Here is a 14,220-nt window from a genome sequence, read left to right as displayed (position 1 = left end):
TTGAGAGACGGGACAATATAATAATAAAACTAGTGCTTTGTACATACAATTACTACTTTTTGCTTTGGACTGGAAACTGATGTGTATTACCACATACAGAACATGACAGCCATGCATGAATCATGTTTTTTTTGTCTTTGTTTTTAAGAACATACGTTCTTTCATGAAAGGATCATCTACCTTCTTTCAGAAAACGATTTTTTTTTTTAAATACAGTCCTATTGATTTTTTTCATAATAAAGATTTGCTTTCCAGAATAGAAGGTGAGGTAATACAAGAATAATATACTATTTATTTACTTATTAAACTTTTATATGTTTAACATTTAGTCATTTTTTTCTTGAATAAAATAAATAAATAAAAAAGAAAACACTATGAATTTGTTATCGTATATTTACATTTTCCCCCCAAATAGCAGACGTTTTCATTCTAATGGCACACAGTATGTTTAATTGCCGTTAACACTAGAAGGGGAGGGGGAAAATCCCATGTAAGGGGGACCTGGCCCCAAAATAAATTCGTCTCGTCACAATTTATCCTGATCTGAGCAAATGTCAGGTAGAGTCACAATATTAGGTAGAAAGCATGACCAACATCTTGAGGGCTCTGTAAAAAAAATTCAGGTGAAAATTAAATTTAAATTCTAAGGCATACAGAGACAGAAAACCATTCACGCTCACATTTAATCACCACTGGGAGGGAACAGAGTCTACGCTACCTGCATGGAAGTTAGGCAAGTGAACCACTATGACTAACATGAACTCTATAATGTTTATTATCATATATAAAAGACAAAATACACATATGCATAATTATATTCATGATGACGTATGCATATACAGTATCATAATTATACAGTAAAATGTGTTTATATTTATATTTTTTTTTTTCATACAGTACATATAGCAAGATTTTTTGCATAAAAACTGGCAGTGGTGATTTTATTACCATCCCCCCATATTTCAACTCCTAATCTCCTCAGTCCACAGACGAAGAGGCCTCTGTGAAAAAGCAGCACCTTTACACCTGAGATACTTTTTTTTTTTTGTATTTTGGAGAGGTCTCCCACAAAAGGTGTAATTTTCCTTCTAAGAAAGGTGACCATCAACAAACAGCATCAGGAGGAGACAAAAGGTGCCAAAGTTCTCCTGTTTTTTGACTTTCTGGTGTATGTGTGTGTGTGTGTGTGTGTGTGTCTGGGTATGTGCTCCCGTTACTGAAAATAGGTTCAGCAGTCCCAGCAAAGTTGATTAAAAAAAAAAAATCTTAGCTGTGCCGCCCAGCATTTTAGGTGACGAAAAAACTTCAGAAAACCTTCAGGTCCACTATAGCTCGGGCATCACAATAGAGAATTCCTCCATACATGTCAGGATATAATCTGTATAGGTGGCATGAGGCGAATACGAAGATCCTCGACTGAGAGTGGTGCTTGGTCCTGGACACTAGACGTGAGGAGAGGTGGTCATGTCTGGTGGTAATGGTGGTAGTGGTGGTGGTGGTGGTGTTCATGGTGATGGTGGTGCTCGTGACGCTGGACCACAGGTACCACAAAGCCCGGGCTCCCGGGGGGGGCGTTCACCTGCTCTCTCTCCAGGCCTGGCAGGGTGGGCGGCCCCTGGAGGTGAGGCTGCGGGGAAAGAGGCGTTTTGTTCGGGGAAAGCGCCTCGCGGGCTTTGGCTCTGACACGTTTGCTGTGGCTGTACTGTAGAGGGTGCTGATGGTGGCCGGACGCTTGGACCTGGTGTGGTAAGTGGTATACATCTTGACCCCCGTGGGTGGCCGCGGCGCCACCGTGCAGCATGCTTTGCAGGGGCGGGTGGTAGCCGTGACATTTAGTGGATTTGCCTCCGCCGCCACCGCTATTTCCTCCTTTGTTGGTTCCCTTGGGGGATTTCACGAACTGTGTTCCTTTCCCCCGAAACTCTGCGGGGTTGTAACTGTCGCCGATGACCTGCGAGCGCCGCTGGTGAAGGAGTTGTGCTTCTGGCTCGTGGGAGCGAGAGCGGCTCTGGCTCTGGCTCTGGGAGGTTCGACCGTGACTCTCCTGGGGAGGGTTTGTTCCTGAAAGACCGCAAGATCATTTTTCACCGGAGTTTAAACACAATCCATCATTGTACTAATGCGGACAATCAAGCATTCAAGTATGTGTCAAAAAATGTATTGTGCAAATGCTATATTTTTATTACCTCTGCCAAGCTCAAAAGAGAAAGACAAGAGGGTTTATAGTTTGATTGCTGTGTTTTAGTTGGTAGGATTCCACAAAAATTATAAAACTGAAACTTTGTAGAAGGAATTACTAAAGTGTTTAAAGAAAACCTGATGCAATGATCATAGAGTAACAAATATGACACTTCGTATTCCATGCAGCTAAAATGTAGGAAAAATTAAAGAACAAGCATTTTTGTGAAGTCTCAACATCTACAGTGCATTTGGTTTAATCAGTAGTTGGAATTTTTTTTTAAGTTTCTTTATTGAATATGTTTGCCATAGGACATGTATTTACTAAGACCTTCCCATTTTCTTCATGTCCGTGAAAATTGCTTGCCTTTGTGCGTTAAATGATTTTGGTTTGAACTGCAATAAAATGAAGCTCCTCGGCTGATTTCAAGATAGCGCCATGACACTAACATGCCACAAGATGGCGCCAAAGCAATACATGAATACAATGCGTGGCTCTGGTCTGAGTGCAAACTGAACAGCAAATAACGAAAAATAGTTGAAGAAAAATAAGTAAATCGGTGAGTTGTGAATATCCGGGGAACATCGCAATACAGCAAGGATGTCCTGGCATCTTACTGTACCCAAATAAAAGTGTGCTTGTTTTGCATCTTACCTTCAAATCTGGAGGTATAGTTCTCTATGCCTGCCAAATCCAGGTAGTGATTCCTCCTCTCTGTGTTCTCATCCACACAGTAATGCTGGCCATCAGTGGCCGGGGCCTCATTGCTTTGTCCCCTGCTGCTCCAAATAAAAATGGTATTGTGGCAAGTGAATAAAAGGGAGTGAAATATTACTTTTATAAGTGCCGTGTGCAATTTTCAGCAGACTGACCTGATGTAGGCAGACATGCGCTTGTCGGCTGAACGACCCTCCTCTTGGTGACAGCGATCTGAGGAATGAAAGTGGAACAAGTTAGAACAAATCACATTAAAGGAAAAAAGGAGAAATAGGAGTCAAACAATTCAGCAATTTTCTATCTCGCTTATCGTGTTTATGGTCATGGGGAACTAGTTCTTCGCACATCTAGAGACAGACAGCTAGGTATGCGACTAACGATTATTTTAATAAACAATTAATTATATAGTCAATAACTCATTTAGTACCATTGACGGATAAAGACGTCAAAGATCCTTTTTTTTTTTTCAACTCGGCTGGTGAATGAGTTCATGACTGAGTAAAAAAAAAAAAAAGATCAGACTGCAGACAACAAATGACACTCACACTTTCATACCATAACTGAGTGGGAACTTGAACCCATGCTACCTGCACCAATGTCAGTCAATGTTCAACGATAAGTAACATTTCATACAATTATATGCTAACACGCTTTGACAACATACTATTATTGTATTAGAAATATTTCTCTGACCTGTTTCTCTTTTGTGGCATTTAGGCTCAGGAGTGACAGTCAGCTTGACACGCAGCGTCTTGCTTTTATTATGGCAGGAGTGATTGACCGAGGCGTCCACTACATCATAGATGGTGTGCATCAGGCTGGACATATCCTACAATAACAGGAAAAAGACAGGGTCACAGTGAAAAATTCAGGAGACAGACAAGTTTTTTTAGGCGGTGGCATATGTACACATGCCTGATTTGAAAACACAAACCTCCTTTGTCACTTTGCCACTGTTGTCAAAGTCATAAAGGGTGAATATCCACTCCTGGCGATTGTCATCCTCCACGGAAACATCACACTCCAAATCCTGTACATACATTAGATTATGACAATTACTTCTTTTATTAATGGGAAAGTCAACCCAAAATATTTCTTAACAAGAATATATTCTATGGAGCCCGACTAGTCTAAACACAGCACTCTAATTAATATTGTGTTTTTGAAATGAGCTACGCAGTAAAAATCCACTCGTTTTTGTTCATTTTACGGGGCGGCCATTTTGCCACTTGCTGTCCACTGGAAATGACGTCACAGTTACTCATGGCACAGCTAATGACCAATCATGTCTCAGCTTAAGAAAACAGGAGAGCCATGATTGGTCCTTACCTCAGCAACTGTAATGTCATTTTCAGTCGACAGAAAGTGACAAAATGGCCGCCACCTAAGATGACTAAAAACGGGTAGATTTTGTTGCTTAACTCATGTTCCGTAAAATGTTATTTTAATCAGAATACCATATTTAAAAGAGTGAAGGCAGCGCACAGCTTTACAATAATACACCATATACCACTAGGGGGCAGCAAAATCTCAACTAAAGAGGCCATGGCGCTCTTTCAACGAGGGGTTTTGTTTTCTTGTTACATTGTTACAGGAGCGATTCAAAACACTTGGCTGGACAATTAGAGAAGTGCATTCCAAAAATTTACTGTCAGAAAAAAAACCTCGCCTATCAATTAGCCATCATGAAAATTAATGGTCAGTACGGTTTGAGTAGTGGTGAGCAAGTCTGCCACTCAGATCTGAGGTTGGCATGTTTTTCCCATGCTTGCGTGAGTTTTTCTCCAATTTCCTCCCACGTTCCAAAAACATGCATGCTAAGTTCATCGATGGGTGTGAATGCTAGTGGGAATGGTTGTTTTTTTTTAATAAATGCTATTTGTTTGTCTGATGACAATTCCAGTGTGTCCACAATAAGATGGGATAGGCTGTAGTTCAAACACGCTCTCAAGAGTACAAGTGTGACAGAAAATAGACAGATGGAAACAATGAGAACAAACTTTCTTCAGTTACCACTTCTGTTAGTAGCTTGGATTTAATAATCGAAAAAAAAAAGTAACATGAAAATCTGAGGATGCAAACATCTGTTTTTTTTTCTTCAGCCCTGGTGGAGGAGCTGTGTGAAAAAACACCAGCGTACATTTATGAGCGATGGGGCTCAAAGGAGAAGCAGCCCTTTATGGCTCTATAATGTCTCTTTAGCGCATGCGGTCAGGGCTGATCACTAAAGCATTTTAAACATGGAAACCAATCCTACTTTGCACATCGTAATTTGTTCTCCAGCAGTGCACTGAACAGACATGTCTCGGCACCCACAATTCATTCCATTCTTGTAGACAGTTTTAAGGGGAGAAACACAGAAGTGGTGCTCAAATAAGGCTGCAGCATTAAACCATGTTGGTTTGATTTGAACATTTCCCCCTTGCCTTCAAATTGCTTCCCCCCCCCGATAAAATAATGACAACCAGGAATATGACTGTCACAGTGCAGACTTACATCCAGACTGATTCGTTTCTTCCCGCTCGCTTTCATTTCTCGCTCCCCGTCGTCCGCGTGAAGGTACTGGAGGTAGTTCTCGCAGCCCTCACCCTTCTCCGGAGGGAGAGCCACTGTCAGAAGAGAGACAGTTATGAGACACACAATTATTATTTTTTTTTTTTATGTGAAGAGTACAGGTTACCAGATGGGTTTTTTTAAAAATAATATTCCTACAATAGTCCAGCCTGGAATGTGTTTATCTGTTTTAATTTGAATTTGTGTTATTATATTACTTCATATGGAAAGTGCTTTGTTACAGCTCCAGCTGTTGTGAAATGCGCTATATAAATAAAATTGTATTGTATTGTATTGTACATATGTATATTAAAAAAAAAATCCTATCAGATTTGATCAGGGAGTCCTTTCCAATTTACCCTCAAGGGGGCAGTGTTGCTCTGCGAGGTGTCCTGCTTTCATATGCCCATTTGGAAACTCCTGGGAAGAGAAGAGATGTAAGTGAATCTACAGTTCAGACCTCAGACACAGAGAAAATAAACATTTCAGGCAAAAACATTTCCTCGTCAGATGTGTGCAGAAAAAAAAAAAAAAAAAAAAAAAAAAAACGGCCTACACGGACGGTGCTACAGCGCGGCCAAACACTTTGAAGCATGTGCGCTACACTGATTGTGTTTCACTGTCTGGGATACTCGCAAACGCAGCCAAGCATTTAAGATTCCTCCCAAGCCTTCAAACGAACCCTTGCATCCATCAAAAAAAAAATATATAAAATAAGATGAAGCTACAATTCATCTTGTGAGCGCTCTCTTGGCCCACTTTGGTTCTCACAGAAGTGCTCAGTGAGGAGAGCTTGACAAAAAAGGCTAAAAGTTAAAGGAAGTTTGGTAACATTGTCCATTCAAAACTCAGAGAAACGCGCGTATTTATGATGAACAGGTAACAATTGCTATTGTTGGACATTTCATTACTCCATTATTCCGTATAGCTTCAATGAACCGCAAGACATAATCAGCGAGGGAGTGCTGCCATATGGGAATAATCCACTTCCTACACAAAACAGAACCGCTCCACATGTGTTAATGCACAAACACACGCACACAATTTAATTTGCCAAGATTGTGGAAACAATAACAATTAAATACAGCACAAGCCTTAAGCCGCAAGAATTCAAACAACAAATGATTCATCTTTATTTACGTCATGTTCGCTCCTCCGAGCTGCCCCGCACTTTGAAATCAAATCTGCAGCTTGACTCGAGGAGGCCCACTGCGAGGAGGCAAATAAAAACCAGATAGATGCTCGAAAAACAAAAGAACTGCATGTACTGCATGTGAGTTTCAACATCTGCATGCGTTTAGGTGAAGGACCCCCCCCCCCCCCCCCCCCTCCTCTTCCTCTCTTTCTCAGAGTAATGACAACAGCAGGGCCTGTGGTTCAGTTTAACAATCTCAGAGACCGTGATTACTCCCCACTTCACAGGACGAGTCCTCCATCCTCTAATCTAGACCTGACCTTCACCACTGATAGGGGGGGCGGGGGAGTGCAGCGGAGCAATGGCGTCTCAGGGTCAAGGTTTGAACGCCCGCTGCAAATTGGTCACACGAGACTTTTGGGGAGAAAACAGCAGGAGATTGGGAGTGAAGCTTTGGAGGGGAAAGGGGGGGGGTGAGAGAGAGAGAGAGAGTCAGGAAGTAAGGGAATCAAGACATGAAGGGATGATAAGAGGAACAAAGATGGGAGAGGACGAGATACCACAAGAGGATGTGGTTTGCCTAACAGGAGATAGATAGCGACTATCTACCGCTAACTGGGACCTCTTTCGAAGAACAAGAGGAGGTTTTGTTGTTTTTTTTCTCCACACTCGATGATGTTGAGATGACTGTGACTGCTCCCTGAGCCCCAAACAAGTCGTTAATCACCGCACAGTGTACACACACACACACACACACACACACACTTCAAACTAAACAGACAGTCAAACGAGCAACAAACATCTTGTGGCTTTTTGAACTTCACAAGTCCCTTAGGGGCCATTTTACACGACAAAATCCTTTTCCAGGCCGTAAAATGCAAATGTTTGAAAATAGGTATATAAAAGTACAGTTCTGGTGCAAAGTGTGCATTTAATATAGTGTTAAAATGTCCAGCAAAGTTACCTCACTTAATTATAAACAATTATAAAACCACACATATGCTGACAAATGGTATTCAAAAGACAATTTTGGAGAAGCAGTTAGTGCGCTTGTGTGTAGTATTTCTTTATAAAGTGACATTTATATTGCAGCATTTTGACTTATTTTTACAGCTCTGTCTGTATAGAGATTGTAGACTGCATATGCAACACGCACAAAAAAATTCCTGTTGTTGATCCAAGTAGGAAAAGCAAATTTACAGCAATTTACAATGGCATCAAGAAAAGGTGCATTACATACATACATAGGTTAAATAAAAGAAAAAAAATACAAACAAAAGTTCCAAGGGATGCTTCACATAATGGCGACAGAATATGGTATCATGCAGCAAAAAGACACACGGGTAATTGCTGTTTTTTTTCAAAGCTTCAGTTCTATTGCGCATTTTTACAATTCTGTTTTCTAACGAGGAGGCCATCAATTAATTGAGAAATTGGATAAAAACTCATTTTGTATTATCAAACACAATAACGTGAGTGTGACTGAGTGTGTATGGTTTTAAAAAGCGCCTCTGGCCCGGTGAGTGACGTGGGTGCCAGCAAATGAGAGTGTAAGAGGTTGCCGTTTATAAGTCTATGCGTTGAGTGACTTTACGTAAATTGTGGCTATCAGCATCGGAAGTGTCGTTACAGTGTTATTACTAGCAATAGGAGGCTAGTGTATATTAAATTAGCGAACATCAGTACGTTGCGATTGCAGATGCACTGTTGTGATATGCAGTACACGTTACCTTCCTTTTAAAATATGAAATGATCCCAAATGGGACATTGTCTTTTACGGACTCTTTTCTCCTGGCTTGCTGACATCACATCAACTTATTTCCAATAGATCACATTTAAGTGTTTCCCTGCATATTTCTGATTCGCTACTTGCGAATTCACTTGAACAATTTATCGATATTTCTACTATAAAGTAAAAGTAGTGCTTTAGCATCATCTTTTATCATCGTGGTGCCAAATATTTTTGCTTCTTTTTGACAGGGCTGTTGTGTTTTTAATAAAGCTACTGGCTTGGTATCATGTTATTTGATTTTTAGTCTTAGTCTTAGTTTTTTGGGGGGAAATGAATGCCAGAACCAAGGGTAATATAAGAAGAAATGTGAGTTGTTCTGCAGCTCAACGCAACATCAAAAAGTTGTCTCATCCCTTAATAGACACAGCAAAGCATTAAGCACATGTCCGCTTGATCGGCGATTGTCATGAAACAAACAACGTGCTCCAATTAAAAATCGACGTTCGAGGAGATGTAACGTCTCGCCGATTGCGGCAAAACACATGGCTTGGCTACATCCGCGGAGGGAGCTAATGAGGGAGCAGACCACGTCTGACCGCAGTCTGCAGTTTAACATCAAAACACACGGCATCTCCATCCACATCGCCCACGGTGTCGGCCTCCAAATCTGCCAGCCACATGTGGAATTAACCGCCTTCTGGCATCTCGCCGCTGCCATTCTTTCGCTATCAGATCACAAGATGCTCGATGGGGCTACGCAAACAAGTCGGGGGCTTTTTTTTTGTGTTTTCCACCTGGAAGCTGTGATCCGTGCATATTTCGTGGAAGAAGACGACAGATGACGAGCAGCATGCGCGCCAATGACAAGGACAAGTCATTGCACTGACAGGACTGGCATGTAAACAAGTATCTTCCAAGCGCCGTGGTATTAAGCCAGAGCCTGAAAAGCGTGTGATGTTTGCACCTCTGCCAAGCTTCCCGACAGCTTCAGCTTCGACTGGCACACTTTAATGTGGGTTAAGGCAACCGGGGGGAAGCTTTCATAGCTCCCTACCAGGTGACATCAGGCCCCCCCCCACATCTCTGCCAGCGTCTCACCCATCCTCCCGCTGGAAAACAGTACACATCTTTCTTCTTACACATCTCTACTCAGCGCACCTACTTAAAACACACACACATAATGTGTGATGTGCACAACGCATTTTGAAAATCTTCACACACACACACGCACAAAAAAAAAAAAAAAAAAAGTCGATGCTAGCGCGAAAGATTGCCTAAACAGTTCGTCTGGCCTCAGGGTATGAATAGCAGCAGCGCGTATGTGTATCCAAGTCCAAACATCCTGCATCCCGGTGAAAAAAAAACAGGATATCTCCAAAAGGCTTCCTCATATTTTCCAGTAAATGCGGCTTTCTGAAATTGTCCAATTAGGACCCACACAACTTGTACAGTGCAGATCTTCTTCCCATGTCCAAACAAGACCTCAGTCATTTCCTCAAAAGTGTCGAAGGTGACACTTACTCGACGTCACCTGACACTTGGGGAAGGCGCCAAGGGAAATCCTTGAAGCCCTTCAGCGGACGATTAATCGCGTGTGATTGGAGGGAGGCTAATTGCTAACGGAAACATGGCTCCCGTGGTGTCGGTATAAAGAAAGGAACACCGCTTTGTAAACATTCGGTGGAGTCGTCACCGCACGTTGAAACCGGAGAGCGCGCGAGGCCAATGAGGAATAAAAGACCTTCATTCCAGGAGAAACCGGCCTGGCCTTGACTCAAAACCAGATGTAAGTGTTTAAACTGAAGAGAGCCAGTGGAGGGGGCGATGATGGGGGGGGGGGGTGCGAGAGGGTTGCGAGACGGTAAAAGAACAATAAATGGATGGCGGACCTTTCCTTTTTTTTTTCCCCCTCGGTGGTTCACCGAGGCCCGAGCCCAAAGCCGAGTCAGTGTAATTATGGTGGTGAGTCAACACAGAGCGCCGGCCTCAGCTCGTATCGAATTGCAAAAGCGCTGAACCTCGAAGCACGAACGCAATCCATTCCCGGATGCTTGTTTGGATTTGGAGTAGATTTTTCTCATTGGAAATTGTACTTCACACTTCTATAAAAGTCTGAAAATAAGTCTTCAATGAGAATTTAACCGGTTCTTTTGGAGAACTGTTTTGCCAGTTTGGATTTCTAGGAATCGGTTGTTTGCTTGCATAATGACTCCGCTTATCATTTCTTGTGTTACAAATGAGTGACAAGACGTGTTGTGAACTTTTCCAACATGGCAATTCAATTTCAACAAAGCAGGGGAATATTTCCAATACGTAAAAAACAGACATCATTTGTATTCTATCATATATAGGGGTGGGCTTAAAAAAAAAAATGTAGTTGATTTTCCTTTTTACAGCCCGATATCGTATCATATAACTCTTTTAATGACATCTTTTTCCCTCGTTTCAGCAAGCAGTTCGCACTAATTGCAGCATTGGTTCTTCTGAGAATGTCTTCCATACGAACGTAAAATGCGTGAAATCAAAGTGAATCGTGAATCGAATCAGGCTCTTACGTATCAAATTGATTTCGGAAATGTATACAATGCACAAAAATACAATACAACTTCATTTGAATTTCACTATGCTGGAGCTGTAACAAATCGATACCCAGGCCGGAATCATATAATGATGCGCTGTATATAATAAAAATGACATCAATGATATATCATTTCATTTTTACGACTTCATTCCTCCTCACCCAGTGAAAATTCAAAAGAAAACAAAATTGCCAAATTCTTAGCAAATTCCATTCCTATTTATTGTTGTTAAAAATAACACAAAAAAAACCCTTCAAATATACCTTTAATGACAAATTCTTTGAGGTACACTGCGGTTCTGTCTGACATCATACCTGACAGCACTCTGAGCTTTGTTAGTTCCATGGGCATTAAACTGCTGAGATTCCACCGTATCAAAATAAAAAGGAATGCATGGCGAGCGTGTGTAAGCGCCCTTTGAAGTGTCAGTCAACATGTCCCATTGTCAGGTCAGTTCTGGAATTTGAACTATATACGCGCATTTAATGGGGAATTTTATCAATGCGTCAGTTTGCCGTGACATGTCTTTGCCCGAATGGCATTGAGATGAGAACAGAACACCGTGCTGTCATCTGGACAAGCTCCATGTGGCCGAGATATGACTCTCACAGACCAGCGGGACTCTGTTTGAGGTCAAACAGGAGGCAGAACCTCTCCCTTGGCAGGACATGAATCACAGGGGGTGAAGCCTCTTCGGTCCTTGTATAACAACAGCTGCGAGGGGGGCTTTTGATGAGAATGCTTGGCCACTGACATAAGCGCACCTAAACCACTAAAAGTCACCTGCTCCTCTCCAGTTGAGAGAAGTTCTAATACCACCACCGCACCTCCCTTTCCTCAACCCGATTATCCTCTCACTTTTTGACCTGCTGGACGCCATAAACAAAGATTATCACCGCTCGCTGGCCGCTACGCATCTGTCAACGATGGTGTAATCAGCTCTGCTTCATTAAAGCCAGCGTTCATAGCAACGTGATGTAACCGAGGAGCTTTTCTCAGCTGTCACACAGGCGGCGGACGCCGCGGCCACTCGGAAACCGCGCACCTCGTTCCACTGAGCCGCGTTGGGTGTGAAATTGCAGTTCGCTGTGTCATGTATTCGATTAACAAAAGGAAAATAGCTGCACTTAAATATATATATACACACATATATATATATATACACACATATATATATATATATATATATATATATATATATATATATATATATATATAAAGTGCATCATACCCTCTCAAACTGAGCTGTAGAAAATCGAATCATTATCATTATCCTAGTGACTCACAACAAACTGAATCGATCCACTTTTTTCCCACCAAATCACAGAAATTGAAAAACGCTGATCAACATTCATTCTTTTTTTCCTAAGAAAAATGGGGAGAAAGTGAGGGGAAAAAAAAAAAAAATCACAAAAATCTTTAGAAATATTGACTTTTTTTTCATTTTGCAGGGTGTGTATGTGATATACTTTTGATAAACTTGAACAAGATGAGTTATCAAACAATGGGTTTAAACGTTTTTTGAAAGAATGTACAAAGAAACCATCGGAAAGACACACAGAACACCCTTTGAGCGCACACACCTCGCGAAAGAAGGAGGCGCCAGGCAACAAACAGGACAGGCGCTTGGCCTCAAACAGGATGTGCCTCTGCTTGTGGCCTCCATGTGAAATTCTGTAAGCTCCCGCGCAGGCCCCTGGCTCTTAAGCCCAGCCAATAGGGAGCGCATCCAGCCCGATAAAGCTGAACAGATTTGTTCCACATTCCACAGGCCCTTTAAACAACACAGAAGACCTCAGACTGCCAGGTTGAGGCTGAGCTGGCTTGGACACAAATCCCACGAGGGCCCGAAGGGACTCCACCTCCTATAAAAAAAAAGTCATGCGGAGACTCTCGTCTCGTTTTGAAGGGTTTACTACGAACTTCTCTTCAATCAAGTTGTCCGCCACTGCACATTCCGGGTCTCTGAGGGTGAGACATCTTGGAAAAAAACAATCCTCAAAATGAGAAATTTCACCAAGAAACACGGTTGGGAATGCTGATCTATGAAACCCAGATATAAGGATGCCAAAGAGTGTGGTAAGATCATAACAGCGTGACAGCGTAAACTGCCACAAAGAATGACTGTGAGAGGGCTAAAACAAGATTTGTTATTCCTGTTCAATTCCCAATGTTGCCTGGAAACGACAATTCTACGGCAACCAAGTGTCTCTAGTATCGTTTGTACCTATCTGTAGTATCCCACTACGGTTGAGGCGAGTGACAAAAACAGAAACTGTACAAGAGGTACAGATCATTTGTCCCAGAGGACATTTAGACTAGAGCAGGGGTGGGCAAACGTTTTGATTGGTGGGCCGCAATGGGTTCTAAAATTTGTCATAGGGGCCCAACCAGGAGCAGATAAATAGTGTTTTGGTAACCTCACCTCATCAGAGAAAAAAAACATTTAATTTTAAATGAAAATGAACAAAACATTACAACAAAATATCAGTGTTTGACACACCAGAGTATTAAGAAAATTAATAAGGTTTATTCAATAATTTTTGTTTTTTTTCCAAGTTTGGCGGGCCGGATTAAAACTTTAACGGGCCGCATGTGGCCCCCGGGCCATAGATTGCTCACGCCTGGACTAGAGATAGACCGATATGCTTTTTTTTCCCAGGGCCGATATGATACCGATTATTAGTAGTCGTGGAGGCCGATAAACGATATTTGAAACCGATATTAATTTGTTTGTAAAATGGTGTCAAAATCTTCAAAGATAAAAACTCCAAAACTTGACTTAGTTTACTTTACCCTTCAAGCACATGTTTATTAAACAACTTCAGTGATTTTCATACTTGTTAAAGCTTTTTTACAACTTACAACCCTGGCTAATTTATCGGCTTTGGAAGTTAAAAAAAAGGCCAATGCCAATCATCGGCGCCGATAATCGGTCTATCACTAATATAGGCAAACAATCATTCACACTCACGGACAATTCAGAGTGTTCAATGAACCTAACATGCAAAACCCACGCAAGCAAAAGGAGAACATGCAATCACCACGCAAGGAATTCCAAAGCAGAGATTCTAACCCCAAACTTCAGAGCTAACGAGCAGCGCACCGTGCTGCCCACAGCTGTCAGTCATTCAATCGCAAAACGAATGTGAATAAATAATCTCATAATTTTGACGGTGCTTTTCCTTCGACTTTAGATCTCATTGCCATTCAAACTGCCAAGAAAGCATGCGTGGCACGTCTTCTTTTTCCATTGGCTCTTATGACAGGTCCTTCTAAAAAGTGAAAGGTGTGATGTGGCGATGAAAAACAATCCCATGTTGGC

The 14,220-nt window shown here is 41.8% G+C and overlaps 1 protein-coding gene across 1 annotated transcript in view; it reads right to left on the bottom strand.

Moving 5' to 3' along the window:
* Positions 1-759: 759 nt before the first annotated feature.
* Positions 760-14,220, bottom strand: part of nkd2b (NKD inhibitor of WNT signaling pathway 2b) — a 30,734-nt gene continuing 17,273 nt past the window's right edge. Inside the window, exons 4-10 of the mRNA XM_088306803.1 lie at positions 5,809-5,869; positions 5,393-5,505; positions 3,831-3,926; positions 3,590-3,725; positions 3,052-3,109; positions 2,834-2,958; positions 760-2,061 (exon numbers count right to left, since the gene is read on the bottom strand). Of these exons, the coding sequence (XP_088162929.1) occupies positions 1,463-2,061; positions 2,834-2,958; positions 3,052-3,109; positions 3,590-3,725; positions 3,831-3,926; positions 5,393-5,505; positions 5,809-5,869 (1,188 nt within the window). The 3' untranslated portion in view covers positions 760-1,462. The remainder of the gene's footprint in view (positions 2,062-2,833; positions 2,959-3,051; positions 3,110-3,589; positions 3,726-3,830; positions 3,927-5,392; positions 5,506-5,808; positions 5,870-14,220) is intronic.

Source organism: Idiotropiscis lumnitzeri, chromosome 10 (genome assembly GCF_059441095.1).
Source record: "Idiotropiscis lumnitzeri isolate Australia: NSW breed Sydney's pygmy pipehorse chromosome 10, RoL_Ilum_1.0, whole genome shotgun sequence".
In the NCBI taxonomy this organism is placed as follows: domain Eukaryota; kingdom Metazoa; phylum Chordata; class Actinopteri; order Syngnathiformes; family Syngnathidae; genus Idiotropiscis; species Idiotropiscis lumnitzeri.
Note: the sequence above shows the minus strand (reverse complement) of the source record. Positions and strands in the feature narration are given on the sequence as shown.